Source organism: Apus apus, chromosome 7 (genome assembly GCF_020740795.1).
Source record: "Apus apus isolate bApuApu2 chromosome 7, bApuApu2.pri.cur, whole genome shotgun sequence".
NCBI lineage: Eukaryota > Metazoa > Chordata > Aves > Apodiformes > Apodidae > Apus > Apus apus.
The window spans coordinates 27,854,821-27,868,999 of NC_067288.1; the positions used below are offsets into that span (position 1 = coordinate 27,854,821).

The 14,179-nt window shown below is 45.7% G+C and overlaps 2 protein-coding genes across 2 annotated transcripts in view; one reads left to right on the top strand and one right to left on the bottom strand.

The window, feature by feature from the left end:
* Positions 1-4,302: 4,302 nt before the first annotated feature.
* JUN (Jun proto-oncogene, AP-1 transcription factor subunit) lies at positions 4,303-6,420 on the bottom strand. Its single transcript, XM_051625127.1, has one exon. The coding sequence runs from the start codon at positions 5,900-5,902 to the stop codon at positions 4,958-4,960; it is 945 nt and encodes a 314-aa protein (XP_051481087.1). The 5' UTR covers positions 5,903-6,420; the 3' UTR covers positions 4,303-4,957.
* Positions 6,421-7,198: 778 nt separating this feature from the next.
* The window catches only part of FGGY (FGGY carbohydrate kinase domain containing), a 280,748-nt gene continuing 273,767 nt past the window's right edge, over positions 7,199-14,179 (top strand). Inside the window, exons 1-3 of the mRNA XM_051625113.1 lie at positions 7,199-7,363; positions 12,043-12,177; positions 13,908-14,010. The gene's annotated coding sequence lies outside the window, so the exon portion shown is untranslated. The remainder of the gene's footprint in view (positions 7,364-12,042; positions 12,178-13,907; positions 14,011-14,179) is intronic.

Sequence of the window (14,179 nt, forward strand, 5' to 3'; positions counted from 1 at the left end):
TTAGAGATTTGGATTAATCAGGTCAGTCATAACCTATAAAGTTCTTTACAAGATTTTAAAAATAGGTTACTCACTTTACTCATTTTTCTGAATTAGGTTTTTGTTTTGTTTCCCCCTAATGTCTGCTGTTTCTCTTTAACTAAGAAAATTAGCAGTGTTTTCAGTATTTAATTAACTTTTTAAAAAGCCATTCTTCCCCATTGTGACTGTGTTTCTAGTATTTCAGAATATTTACAGGCAGAAGGGACCATGATGAACGTCCAATTGGATTTTTTGTTGTTCCATTGTTCCTTAACTGTACTTGCTCTACTGCAAAGAATAATGTGCAAAATTGGAAAAGAGGGCCCTGCTGTGCAAAACCACTCTAAAACTGTTTAAGTAATCAGAGGCTTTCATGGTAAATTATATGATGACTTTCTACAATTTTTCTTTGTAAGAAGCACCATTCTCTCTTCAGAGGATGTATGATAATGTTCATGTCAATAATAATGCCTGTGTGTACAATTAGGATTGCCACCAGTCCTCGGGTGCAGATGCTGGTGTTGGCAGTGCATATAATTCTAAAGAACAATTATTTCTTTGGGAGAATTACCTTCTCAAAAAAGCAAACTGCCTACATTTTGAATTTTCCTTTTCTTCAGTTGGAAGGACAATACAACCTTCCTTCTCCCTTTCCCTGAGCGACTGCTAGATGTTTCTGAGGTCTATTCTGTTTTGTAGTGGGTTTTGTAATGGGTTTGTGTATGTGGTAGTTTCACATATTCTTTCCTTGCTGTCCATCTGCCTGTTAGCAATATTTTGGGTTTATTTATGATATTTATTTATTTATTTTTACAAACTTTGCCTGAACTGGTTTTAGTTTCTTGAGTTGAGAAACAGAAAGGAAGAGATGCCGAACACAGAAAGTGCTAGGCTTGATAAGAAAGATAAGTGTTCTTTCTTTGCAGTTCTCCCTTGTACTTCTCATGGACATGGTTCACTGCACTTCATAGGGTACTCCAGAGAATCCCAAGCTTGTTCCAGCCTGGGCTGGTCCATCTGCCTCCGCAGTCTATTCAGTAGTGCTGCCCAGGCTAATAACCCCAGAGCCCCTGTCAGGGTTGTTCACTCAGGCAGAGCACTGTGCTGATCCTGCTCTGTAACTTCCACTTTCACCGCTGGTTCAGGCTCCACACTCCACCATGCAGGGTCCATGCATGCTGTGTGATCCCAGATGAATGGTGTAAGCCATTCTACAGTAACCTGGGCATCTGGGAGTTCCACCCTTTCCTTGCTGCAGAGTTGTGGGAACAAGACCATTAATGCACATGCGACATCTGCTTCATTTGAAAGGCCTATTTACTTTCCCAGGAAGTAATCGCTATAATGGATTTCTTAGTTTTCTGCATGGGACAAAACTGTCAGTCATTTTTCATATAGGTTTGGAGGGATATTGTCTGTATTTCTGTATTTCTATAAAATGGAAAGATAGCTAGGCCATCTCTTCATTCCTGGATTTCATTGTTAAATGGGTATGCGATGCTGGAGCCTGGTCCCATGTTTTGAGGTCAGTATTTTTTAGACCTAAAGAGACATATGCAGTTCAAGGATGGGGACTCTTGTGTTCTGAGGTTGAAACTGGCTTGTATGTAACTCTTCTCCACTGTAGAATGAGTTAGGTTGTTACTGTTATTTATGTAATGACAAGTATTTTGGATTTGAAATCATTCAGTGAGTAATCATGGTCAAACTCCCCCTTGTCGCTCACTTCTAGAAGTGTGAAGGTTTTGTTGGTTCTAGTACAGACCCAAATTCTAATTAATATTTCTGTATCCCAAACATGTTGTTCTGATTAGAGGCTCTTTGCCTAGGCATTTCTGTGTAGCCTGCCTTTTTCTGACTTCACTTCCTGAATCCGTTGACAACACTCACAGCCAAACAAAATACATGCTCACAATGCTGTTTTTTGCAAAATATTCCCTTGTGAGTACAGCTGGGGCAACAAAAAGAGAGTTTCTCTCTGAAACTCAAAGAGAACTGACTATTCCTTATAGAAGTAAGGCACATAACACATGAGGCAGTTTTAATCTCACTAGTTAAGCAAGTATTAAAACTGCATTTCACCACATACAATGCATGCACATTTTTCATTACAGTTGAGAGTATTGATCACCAAGTGATCTAATAATATACTAAGAGTGCTGAATTTTAATCTGTGCTGAAGTGAAGCAGGTAGCAACAGGGTGATTGCCCACCACACTGTTGACAAAACAGATGGAGGAGGAGGGAATATAAACTTACCTTGCCCTGTCTTAGGCCTGATCCTCAAACAAGATGTGGGACCAAAGACAGGTGATTTAGATGAACACTTCTCCTTGTGAAACTGCACAACTGGCACTAAACCCCCCCTGCTTGATGGTAGATTCTCTGACTGGACACCAGTACCTCCTGAGCTGGGCCAAGTCAAGTAACTCGTGTCACAGAAACAAACCAACTGGTCAGACGATGCCCACTTGACAAGCAGAGTTCTACTCACTCACTTTTTTTGCTTGTCGTACTTGAGGGGAAAAAACACATAACTGCAAAGCTAAATGTCTGTGTGTGCCTATTAGGAGAGGGTGGAGCAGACTGTCACTCAGCTGTGTTTAATTAACATAGTATTTTATATAATGTATTTATTTTTTACGTAATTAGGTGATTAAGCAAAATGCTTGCTAGTAACATCTATTCCATAACCCAGCACTGTTGAGTTAAACATGCACCTTTGCATGTAATTAATCTCCTTGCCCTGCTTATTTTGCTAGTTGGCACTTGCTAAATCCCTGTAAAACCACACCCAGCAGTGCTGTGTATTATCCCTCCACTGTCTATTCCTACATATGGTCAAAATCAACTTACCTTCCGGGTTGCTGACATCAGCAAAATGTACTCTTGGCAAAGTATAGTATCCTCCTAGTAACCCTTTGTTTGGTTGGTGTTGTTACAATTGTATTCCTCTGACAGCAGCAAACACCATCTAAACAGGGCCTACTTGACACTTGGATTGTGATGTGGAAGGTTACCATATTATAATATTTTAAACATGACAGCAACCCTCTAATATGATAAAATGCATAGAATGTGTGGGGGAAAGTTAGAGGAAAGATACTTTTACACTTCCTGTAAGGAACTGACCCACTGTAGTTTCAAATTTCAGGGTATCCTTTTGATAACAGTAAAGGTGTATGTATCCAGTTATCTAGTCAACTATGTGAAGTGACCTTAAACAAGATTGCCACTTCAGTTAAAAATATCCTGTTTCAAGGAAAAGATGTTTTTAAGTCTGCCTGCTCTAAGAAGTTAGCATTCACTAATAATGAACTTCTAATATTTTCTGGCTGTCTTTTGAGAGCATCTATTTCCTCTTGGATGTTTGGCTCCAAACAGCAAGCAGGAAAACATCTGGTCTCCCTTCAAATATATGCCTATGAAAGTAAATCAATTTGGTACAGTATTGAAAATCCTGGTATAATAATTGTTCCCACCCACCCCTGATGAGTTAAGTAGGATGTTTCTAAGCCATATATTCATATTGTCATTGTACTAAACCCCGAGATTACTTTATAGAAAATACATGGGAAGTGACAGTGAAGTTGCTATTTCCAGCAAGTTGCTGAATACAAACAATTAAGTAAATTGCCCTTTTAATTTCCCACTAGGTTCAGTTTTCCCAGCTTTTCTATTGCTAAAAAGTTTACAACCCGTAGGAACACCCAAAAGGGAAAGGATTTCAAGATAGGGAAAGTGTTATAAAATTATTTTACTGTTGACAACAGCATTGTCATAGTATCAACAAATAAGGATCACCTCTTACCTAGGAAGGAACACAGGAATAAAGATGAATATTTCTATTTTTGAAGGCTACAGCATATTTTGTTGGGTTTTGTTGTTTGTTTTTTTTTTTAATACAAACATTTACCTTATCTTCTTGAGGGCATTAATTTAATATAAAGCATGTCAGATCAAGTAGTCAGTTGCTTTAATTATGGAGCACTTTCTTACACTGTTCAACCAGCTTGAAGTTAGCTGTCTAAACTGGGCCACTAGAACACAGTAGGCAAGCTAGTCAGGTTATGATTCAGAACTACAACTTGAGAACAATAAAAAAGTTGTATTATTTGGCAATCAGGATCTAGCTTCTCCCACTCCTCCTCACACATTCTCCAGGACATGCCTCTCATTTCAGAGTAAGGTCTAACATAATCCCTACCCTTTAGATTTCAGCATAAAGGGCATTTTCCCAACTTAGGTACTAGCAAAAAAAAAAAAAGTCTAAGGGGGAAATGCATTTTAATTATTTTATTTTTCTTAAATATAATAGAACCTTCTAGAATTTTTCCAGAAACAGAAACATTAAAAAATTATACTTTATTACAAATGGTAAACTCAGAGTGCTAAAAAAAAGCCTCTTATTTACAAACAATACTGGGCAGTGCCCAAATAAACAACATAAAAATAACTTACAAAGTCATGAAGTAGTTTATTGACATTAATCAACTTTCATAAAATAAAATAAAAAAAGATATGTACATACACAATTTACTCGAAGGCAGGCAGAATAGCTTTTGTTTATCAGCCTCCCACAAACCTCCCTCCCACTTTTTTTTCTTAGAGTAATACTACATAAAGCAATCTACAGTTTCTATTGCGGTTTAACCTTTAATACTGAATGATCATCGAATGTTAGGTCCATGCAGGTCTTGGTCAATGTTAAACGAAGATCTGACATCTCATCTGAGCAGGAACAGCACTTCTCGGAGCAGTGCTGGCTGCTTCACTGCTAACTCGAGCTGAAGGCTTGCCAGTCTTTCCACACATGCGCCTTGCAGAGCACAGGCAGGACTCAAGCCCTTCAGCTTTTACCATTAGCTTTATGCATCTGCCACTTTGGGGTATTTCTGTTTTAGCTATACCACAGTTCTCATTTAAGACAGTCTCTTCAAAACGTTTGCAACTGTTGCGTTAGCATTAGCTGGCACCCGCTGTTGACATGGTTCATGACCTTCTGCTTAAGCTGTGCAACCTGTTCTCTGAGCATGTTGGCAGTAGATGCCAGCTCTGAGTTCTGGGCTTTCAAAGTTTTCACTTTTTCTTCCAACCTGGCAATCCTTTCCAACTTCCTTTTCCGGCATTTGGATGCCGCAATTCTGTTTCTCATGCGTTTTCTCTCGGCTTTGATTCTCTCCTGTGACTCCATGTCAATAGGGGACAGGGGAGGAGTTTCCCCTGGCATTTCAGGTACAGTCTGAGGCTCTTCCTTCAAAGCCTGAAGCCGGGGATGCTGCACGGGCATCTGGGGGCTGATGTGATGCTGCGGTGCGTAGCCCATGCTGTTGGCGTTGTAGTTCGGGGCCGAGTTGAGCGCGTTGGGGTTGAAGTTGCTGAGGTTGGCGTACACCGGGGGCTCGCTGTGCAAACTCGTGTTGAAGCTGCTGTTGCCGGCCATAGAGGACACAGGTGCCATGCCGCTGCTCACAGGCTGAGCGGCGGAGGTGACGCTGGGCATGGTGTTCTGGTTGTGCAGTTCCGCCAGGGCTCTCACGAACCCTTCCGCGAACCCCTCTTGCTCGTCGGTAACGTTTTTGGGGCAGAGGAACTGCGTCGGGGTCGGCGTGGTGGTGATTAACCCGTTGCTGGACTGGATGATGAGCCGCTCCAGTTCAGGCGAGGCCAGTTTCAGGAGCCCCACGTCGGGGGAAGTGAGGATGTCGGCGTTCTTGTTCCTCAGGTGCGGCTTCAGGTTGCTGGATGGGTCAGACAGGTTCAGCGTCATGCTCTGCTTCAGCACTTTGGCGTTATTATATCCATACCCGCCGCTCTCCGGCGGCACGAAGCTGGCGTTCAGGGCATCCTCGTAGAAAGTAGGCTCCATCTTTGCACTCATAGAACAGAGTCCGCGGAGAAGGCGCCGGGAGCTGCGGCAGCGCGGAGAAGCTGCCCGGCCGCCGCTTGCGCCCCGCTCCGCGCGGCTACCCGAGCCCTCCCGGCCGCGCAGGGAGGGAGGGAGGGAAGAAGGAGAAACCGGAGCCTTACTTCTCGCCGGGGCGCGGAGGGTCCTCCCGGCGCGGGCCGGGCCCGCGGTCCCTGCCGCCGCCGCGCTGAGAGTCCGCCCGGCCCGGCGGGGCGGCGCGGGGCTCCGGCGGGGCTCCTGGCCGCCCTCCTGCTGCTCCTTCCTGCTGCTGCTGCTGCTGCTGCCGCAGCGGTCCGGGACGCTGCTCCGCCGCCACAAGTTGCCGCGAGTACTTCTGTTCTGTTGAGTTTTTTTGCCTTTTTTTTTTTTTTTTTTCCCCGGGCCTTCCTGCGCGCCCTCCCCGGCTCCGCGCTGCGGTGGCGGCCGCGCTGGGTCTGCTCCGCTCGCCTCCCCCCCGGCCGCTGAGCCGCGCTGCTCTGCCCCGCGCTCTGAGCCCGCTCCCGGCGTGGAGCCCTTCACTTATCAGCGACCGGGAGCCCGCTAAAAATAGCCCATGATGTCACCCCGCGGGCTCCCCATTGGCTGCCGCCGCCTCTCCCGGGGGAGGCGGGCCGCTGGCCCGGCCCGGTGCATATCAGCCGGTCGCCATGGCCACCCCGCCCCTAGAAGCTTCTCAGCGCCGGCGCGGGGCCTTGTGGGATGAGGTAATGCTGGCGGCGGCCGGGGCATTGTGGGCTGACGTCTTGTTTTTGAATCTCTGGTTACCGCGTCCAACGCGAGCGCGGGGTTGGCCGCCGCCGGCGCCTCCTCAGCGGCCACGTACCACCTGCCCGCCCGGCAGCCGGGGGCGCCGCGCAGCCCCCGCACGCCCCCGCGGCCCTCGCCCGCCCGCCCGCGCCTCTCCCTGCTTGTTTTCGCCTCTCGGTGTTTGTTTCCCGGCCGGGGCCGGGCCGCGCTCCGCCAGGTCCCGGCCCGCCGCTTCCCCCCCCCCCCCCCGGGCCCCGCCGGTGGTACGGGCCTCGCAGGCGGCGCTTCGGGGGAGGCCTCACGTGATTTCCCCTCCCCGCGGCCCCGGCCGCTTCCAGGCAGCGCCACCAACCGCCGCGGGGCCGCCCCCGCCCACAGCGCGCCCCGCAGCGGGGCCCGGCGCCTCCCGCCGGCCGGGCCGGCCTCGCCCTCGCCCGCCTTCCCTTCCAGCGGGGGCCGGCGGCGCTCGGGGGAGACCCGCCGTGCGGGAAGGGCGTCCCGGCTCCCGGAGAGCTTCCGATGCCGCCTTCCCGAGGGGCTGCTCCCCGCCCCCCCCCGTTTCCCGCCCGCTCTCCTGGGTGATGCGGGTTTAGCCCGATACCGCCCGTTCGCCGTGAGGGTGCACGCAAGGGCTTTGCCGGTACAGTGACCGGGGATGGCCATTCCCGGTCTCAGGAACGTGTCAGGGTAACTAACAGCGGGGGGACATAAAACCTGACGGGACAGAGTCTGCTTCCAGATGGGTTTCTGTAAACTAGTCCTCCCAGGGGAGGGGACAGCGACCGCCTAATTTTAGCAAGAGTGCCCTGGTATGACTTTGGAAGTACAGGTTAGTCGGGAGGGAAAAATAAAGGCTGGAATTGAAGGATCCTAGTCGAGGAGAAAAGTCTGTGCCGGCACGTTCACCTCGGAGCGACGGATGATTCCGTGTTGGCTGTAACTGCTCCGTGCTGAGCGTGGGGTGCACCAGGACAGGAGGTACCTCTAATAAAGGGCGTGCCCTGCTGCCTGTGCTCCTTTTTCTTACCTCCCCTCTCCTCGCCTTGCCCCCCCCCCCCTTCTCTCTGGGAGGTGTGGATGGAGCGCAGCAGTTATTTAAGGACAAGCGGGTGACAGGGTAGGACAGGGACCGAAGGGGTGTACTGTTGTGCTGCCAGCAGCGCAACAAGTGCTCCTGATGTTTGCAAAACAAAGCTGTTAACCTGCTGTTGCAGGGTGGTCCAGAGCCGACCTTGGTCTAAGAGGTTCAATCACTGTTTATGATATGTCAAGCTGACAACTTTATATCTAGGTTTGAAAATACACTTTCAAATGTTCCAGTGCTATTTTTTCCTAGATGTAATGACATAATTACCAGTTACAGTATAAGAAGCAACAATGAAGCAAACAGAAACACAAGCAGCTGTGAAAGAAAAGTGAAGGTCTAGCTCCCCTGTTTGAAGATGTTGATTTTCTTCCTTTCCCCCTGCCCCCCCCCCACCCAGGTTTTCCCACCTGGCTTCTGGCACTATATTCATTTGACCACAGGGTGGGCACTGGTGTTACTTTGTATGCTGACCAGAATTAAGCAAATAATGCATGGGCTGCTTTTGTAGTTGGTGTGAACGTTCTGTGGCACAAAATACAAAGTTTTGGCCAGGAAGTGGGGGCCCACTGTGAGCTGTTGGTATACACACAACCTCCATGTAAGCAGCATCTGGCTGTGTTGCAGGTAACTCAGACTACTCAGCTGCTGCTGTAGCTTCAGCTGCAAATAATTTAGCGAAACAGCAGTGAGTTACTGCCTAGGCTTAAGAAAATCTCTGAAATTCATTGAAGCGGTGAATGCTAGAAGCAGTTGTTCAGCTCCTTTTTAATCTTTGCATACAAGATAAATAGCAGTGACTGACTCTTCTGGCACAAGAGCTAAGGGCCTTAAAATGAAACCCAACAGGTTCGGAATAAACCAGATAAATGTCTTCATAGGACTATAGTTAAGTTGTGGAACTCCTTGGCAAGGGAGCTATGTGGACCTGAGGGGTTTTGAAGTGATTAGATGAATTCACAGAAGAGAAATCACTGAAGGGCTATCGAATGCAGTGCGTCTCTGGAAGTCCCAAAGCTGCAAATGACTTGTGCCTGGGAGAGCATTCCCAGGCAAATCTACTGTGTGTGTGTCCTGGTTTGGAGTGCCTCTCCAGGTATCCACCTGTCAGAGGCAGTGTATCCAGTCAGACCCCATGTGGCTGGCCCTGCTGTGTCAAAACTCCCCCGAGACTGTCCATAAATGATCAGGCTCTCTTGTGTTATTGCAGTTTTCATGTTTATAAAGGGCTTGTCTACACAAGGAAGAAATTCTGGAGAAATGTCAGACATGGCTTTAAAGTAGCTTTCTCTGTGGAGGTTTTTATTGTGGAACAAAAATTAGTTCAAAGTTAAGCTGAAAAGTTTATTTTTCTGTTTTCTGTCACAGAGGAAGCTATGCAAATAATTTGCTTTAGTCAGTTTTCTGTGTAGACAAATAATACTAATTAATTTTGTTCTGATTAATTGTTGACATATTTAATTTGTTAGTTGTTTTATCTTTTGGAGTTTTTTTCTGCATGTTTCTTTTGTCCTAGAAAGCCAAGTTCAGGCTCTAAGGAACATGGTCAGTGTACCTTTAACCACTCTATTTAATACATGGTTGTCTATACCTGAAAACCGTGCCCCTATAGTCTGTCCAGTTCAGACCCACTGGCATAAATAAAAGTTTTTCTTTAGTTTCAGTGAGTGTTGGATCAGGCTGGAGGGATTCACCTAAAATCATTTAATATTTTATTTTATTTTTATCCTCCACCCATTTTAGTTTTCTACTTCCTTCCATTTACAGAGGTGGAGTTTCAGGACTAGACATTCCAGTTTGCCTGAGACGTGTTGCTACTGAGGCCCGTAGCTATAGGGGACACCCATCAGTCCACTCATTATGTTAATTGCTACTCACTTAGAGGTTATTTGGTCGAGGCTGGCAATAGACAGTCAAGCTGGTCATAAAGGTTGTGCATAGCAGGAGAGCTCTGAAATCAAAGACAAATGCTCTTTGCTGCTCCGAGGGGGTTTTCTACCTAATTCGGGGCCGGGTGCTGAGCGGGCTCAGGCGAAGGTCTCAGCTTAGGTTTCAGCTGAGTGCCCCAAGTTCAGCACCTGGTCACAAGTGGGCCCTGTGAACAGGGAGACACTGATCCTGCGTGGCCATTAGCCAAGGAGCTGGGAATTTTGGTGACTATGCCCTGATTTATTAAACAGCTATTACTTTAGGGCTCTTTCCCCCCTTCCTGATGTCCTTAAGTAAATATTCCTTCAGCAGAATGAAAAAACACTTACTGACCCATTTATAAACCGTAGCCATTTACATGTCTTAATAAACTAACTTGTGGGTAGGGGTTGGAAGTGAACTATACATCCCTTGCTGTGAGAGGCAGATGCAAGGAGCATTAGTAATGTGGATTTTGATTTATAAATTTCTCTAATCAATCAATACAAAGCTGACTGAGGCAGTCAGATAATCTGAATAATTAAGTGGCTTTTCAGGGACAAATTAAAATTTCTTACGCATACCACATCCGTCTAAATTATATTTGGTGTCCAGGAGTAAATGGGTTTGTTGGGTTTTTTCAGTCCCGTATCAGAAATGTTTTTGGCTTATTTCTAGACCATTCGAAAAATAAAAAAAACAAGGATAAATTACTCTTTCTGCTCTTTTGTATTAGAAAGCATTGCTCACAGAAGGAAATCACTTGTTTCCATATGTTTTTTTGTTTTCTTTGAACTTAGATATATTTCACCATTTTGCCTTTTCCCCTCATTAGACACTTTTCCACAATATTTTAATTCTATAGACAGTTACTTTTATTATGTAGATTTTTTTGGTTGTCATTGTTACTCACTTCATGCTTTCAGCTGTGATTTCCTGATTCATCTCTGCATGAAGTGAATACCAGTGGGAATTACTGGATCTTATACTGCTTTTCACTTGCTTAATTACTACAAAGCAGTTTTTCCCAACTGAGGGAGACACTGAGTTTGAAGAGTCAGAAGGAGCAAGTATTTATTTTTTATTTACTACATTAGAGTGTAGTGAAAGAAGGTGGGAGTTGGAGAGTACAAGGCTGAGGGTTTCCTTTGGCTGAGTGGAAGTAAAATAATTCACAAGTGCTCTTGCTCCTCAGTTCCTCCCCAGTTCCTCAAGGCGTGTCTTCCCAGTCTGTTCAAGTCCACCCAGGTCTGCAGCGTAGCAGAGGTGTGGCAAAGAGGTGCCACCTCATCCACCCCCAGCTTCCACAGCCTCTCCTTTTGCTCTTTGCTCCCAGTAGGTCTCATGTGGCCAAGTAGAGATCCAGGAACTGCATCTGGCTGAAAGCTAAGCTGAAAATACAAAATAATAATAATAATAAAAAAAATTGAGGATACAAGGGAGGGGTGGGAATGAATAGGCTGGGGGAAGGAGTGGGACTTACAGCTTGAAATGTAGGAGTCTGGAACCAGTTCTGTACCACAGGGCTGAATGCTAGTCTTGAGCCAGTCTTCAGTTTGCACATGAAAAACGCTCCTCAGAACTACAGGCCCTTGTAAATGAATATCGTGTCCATCTCCTCCACCCTCAATTAGTCATCGCATAACCAAGCTACACGCATGTAGTCCTTTTCATCTTTCTTCTTGTCAAGCCCTTTAGCCTGTCCCCCTCACCTAGTCATTCCACCAATCATTTTAATTAATCTCTGAATTTCTTTGAAACTAATAGTTTGTGGAATGGAGGAAAATTAGTAGGTTAGAGAGACAAGATTGTGAATGATGGAGGTGGGGCAAAGTTGGGAGACTTTGCAAGACCAGTTGGGTTACCTCTAGAGCAGGACAACAACACTGACTGTAAACACAGAGAAAGACTGCAGAAGTAAGGGAGGAACCACTAAAAAACATTTTCCGTTTTCTTAAGAATGCTGTCTGAGCAATTCAAACCCTGGATGTTTATGTGCAGCCAGATATGAATGAAAGATTTGATCTGATTTTCTCTAAGGTAGATAGGATGATCTCTTTACCCAACAGTTCGTTGTACTAGATTTCTCACTATTTTTTCCATTCACAGGTAACTTTGTAGAGGATTTCATTGGTCACTGCAAGTGCTTAGAAATGTATTTTAAAATAAGTAACTAACAATGTATTTTTTTATTCAAACAACTGTATATATTGTATAGATTTGATACAAAACCTGACCAAACAGAAGTTAACGACATTGTCTAGAGATGAGTCTGAAAGGAGCCCTGGGGCCTTGCTCCCCATGCTTTTTAGGGTGTTAAAAATCTAAATATCCCACCATTAATGTCACTGTGTTCATTATTTTTATACCATAGCATAGCCGGTGCTCCAAGAAATAGAGAATTGGGCAAATTTCCCATCCTGTGGAGCTTACAGTTGGAAAAGTGCTCTATGTGCAAAGAAGGCTGGCAGAATAGCAGCTGACCCACAGTGGGAGCCCAAAGATGAAGGTAAGGAGTAGAGGAGGCACTGGAGGATGTGGCATATGGGAAGCAGACGGCTGCGCTCAGCACTGTGAGCTGGCAGCATGAAAAAGTTTACCATACAAATAGAAGCGTGGTAATGCTGAGTGGTGGGGAGGCAGAGGAACACCTTGGAAAAGATACTTACTCTGTTTGGGGATAAAGCTCCCTCTGGAAGTGTGCATTTGTTCAGGTCTTGCTGAGGCACAGTTTCACTGTGGGTAACTGAAGTTAGTTTCTGGCATTCTGCTGTTTTAACAAACGTATTAAAGTAAGTAGTGGCAACAAAATGCATTGATTTATGGTTGCCAGTTGTGGCCAAAAGCCTCAGAATAACTGGATTTAACCAACCAGAGCCCTTGGTAGAGCCCCTGTTTTGATTGGGGTCTGAGAATGGACACAAAATACTTGGATTTTTAATAAACAATCTGGCGTCCTGTCAAAGTTGACACCTCACTCTGTCCTAGCAGCTGTTGGAACAGTAGGCTCCTGGCAACCTGGGGTAAAGCAGTACTTGCAACAGGAGAAGGAAAGGAAGTGAGTCTGTGTAAGAGCAAAAATGCCCAGCGTAAAGTGCCACAGAGCTTAGGGATTTCCAGTGAGCAACCAAGCGTTCCCTCTCTGTGCTGTGGGTTCATGCTTGGACACAGACAGTGAGTTTCTGTTACTGAATGTCACCAGTGGCTGGTGGCTGACAGATGTAAGGACACCTGTCTGAATTCAAGTAATGTTTCTGACAGTAGTAGCAGTAAACAGGGAAAGCACTGAACAGTGAAAGTAAGTCCTGTAGGTTGCTCCTTCCCAGGGATTATAGTGGTGGAGCCTGTGGGGAAGTTTACAGAGTGCCTGCTCATGTAATGCAAATGGAAACATTCACTTTGGATGACAGTCATTTGGGTTGGAGTCATGGTGTGGGAGCAGTTAGTGTTGCCAAATAGCCAAGGAAGGCATTGTAGGAAGCAAAGAAAGGGCATGGCCTGGGTAGGGCAGTACCTGAAAGTACTGAAAGTACAAGCAGAGCTAAAGACTCCAGTTTTGGAGAAGATGCTACTCAACTCCTACTCTTTCTCAATCCCATCTGATTAATAATAACCTGATCTCTGATCACAGCTGACACATCACACAGTGACTGTGTAGCTGCTCCTCGCTGATCTGGGCAGCCCTGTCCCCTCACGGGATGGGAATGTCCTGGTCTTGTCCACAGCAGCTCCTTACAGCTTCCACAGAAGAAGAACCAGGATACTCCAAAACCTCAACATTCTCTTCTTTCCTTTTTTTCTTCAGCAATAATTGTGTGCAGTTGCCAACACTGTATCTGTGTCTGTATGTTCCCCTGTCTCAAGAGGAAGCACAGATGGAAAATTTAGTCCAGAATTGGTATTGATCCCTACCTGGTATCTTGTTTTTTTCCACGAGGTTCAGGAGCCCTGCTCACACACATGCTGGAGGAAGCACCAGATGAACCAGGCAGTGCAGTTGGCAGCTGCCTTGGTCAGCTCCCTGGGCTGTGCACACAGGCTGTTGGGAACATATGAAACATATAAAAAGCCATAACATCTGTATATATGAGAAAGAAGTTCATGAGATCAAGGCAAATTTTTTAGGATAAAAGGGCAGTAGTAAAGCAAAGTTGCCATCACTGCTGATTGAAATTCACATATTTACTTTTTTTTTTCTTCTTCTTTCTTTTTTTTTTTTTTTTTTTTTTTTTTTTTTAGGGAGTACAACAAGGCAGACATTCCAAAACTGGCTGGATGGTATCAAGAAGGTATTTAGGGTACCGGCTGCAATGTGCACATATTTGCAAAGGCTTCTCTTCAGGTAAGAATGGGCTGTGGATTCGGGTAAGTCATGTGAGAGAGGTTAAGCACGTGTGTTGTAAGAGGTAATGGTACAACGTAGCCTTGTTCTATATAAGCATGTTTTGTGCTGATGTTTTCCAGTTCCTGCGTTCCTCACAGTCAGTGTAGGAAAAGGTGTGTGGCTGGCA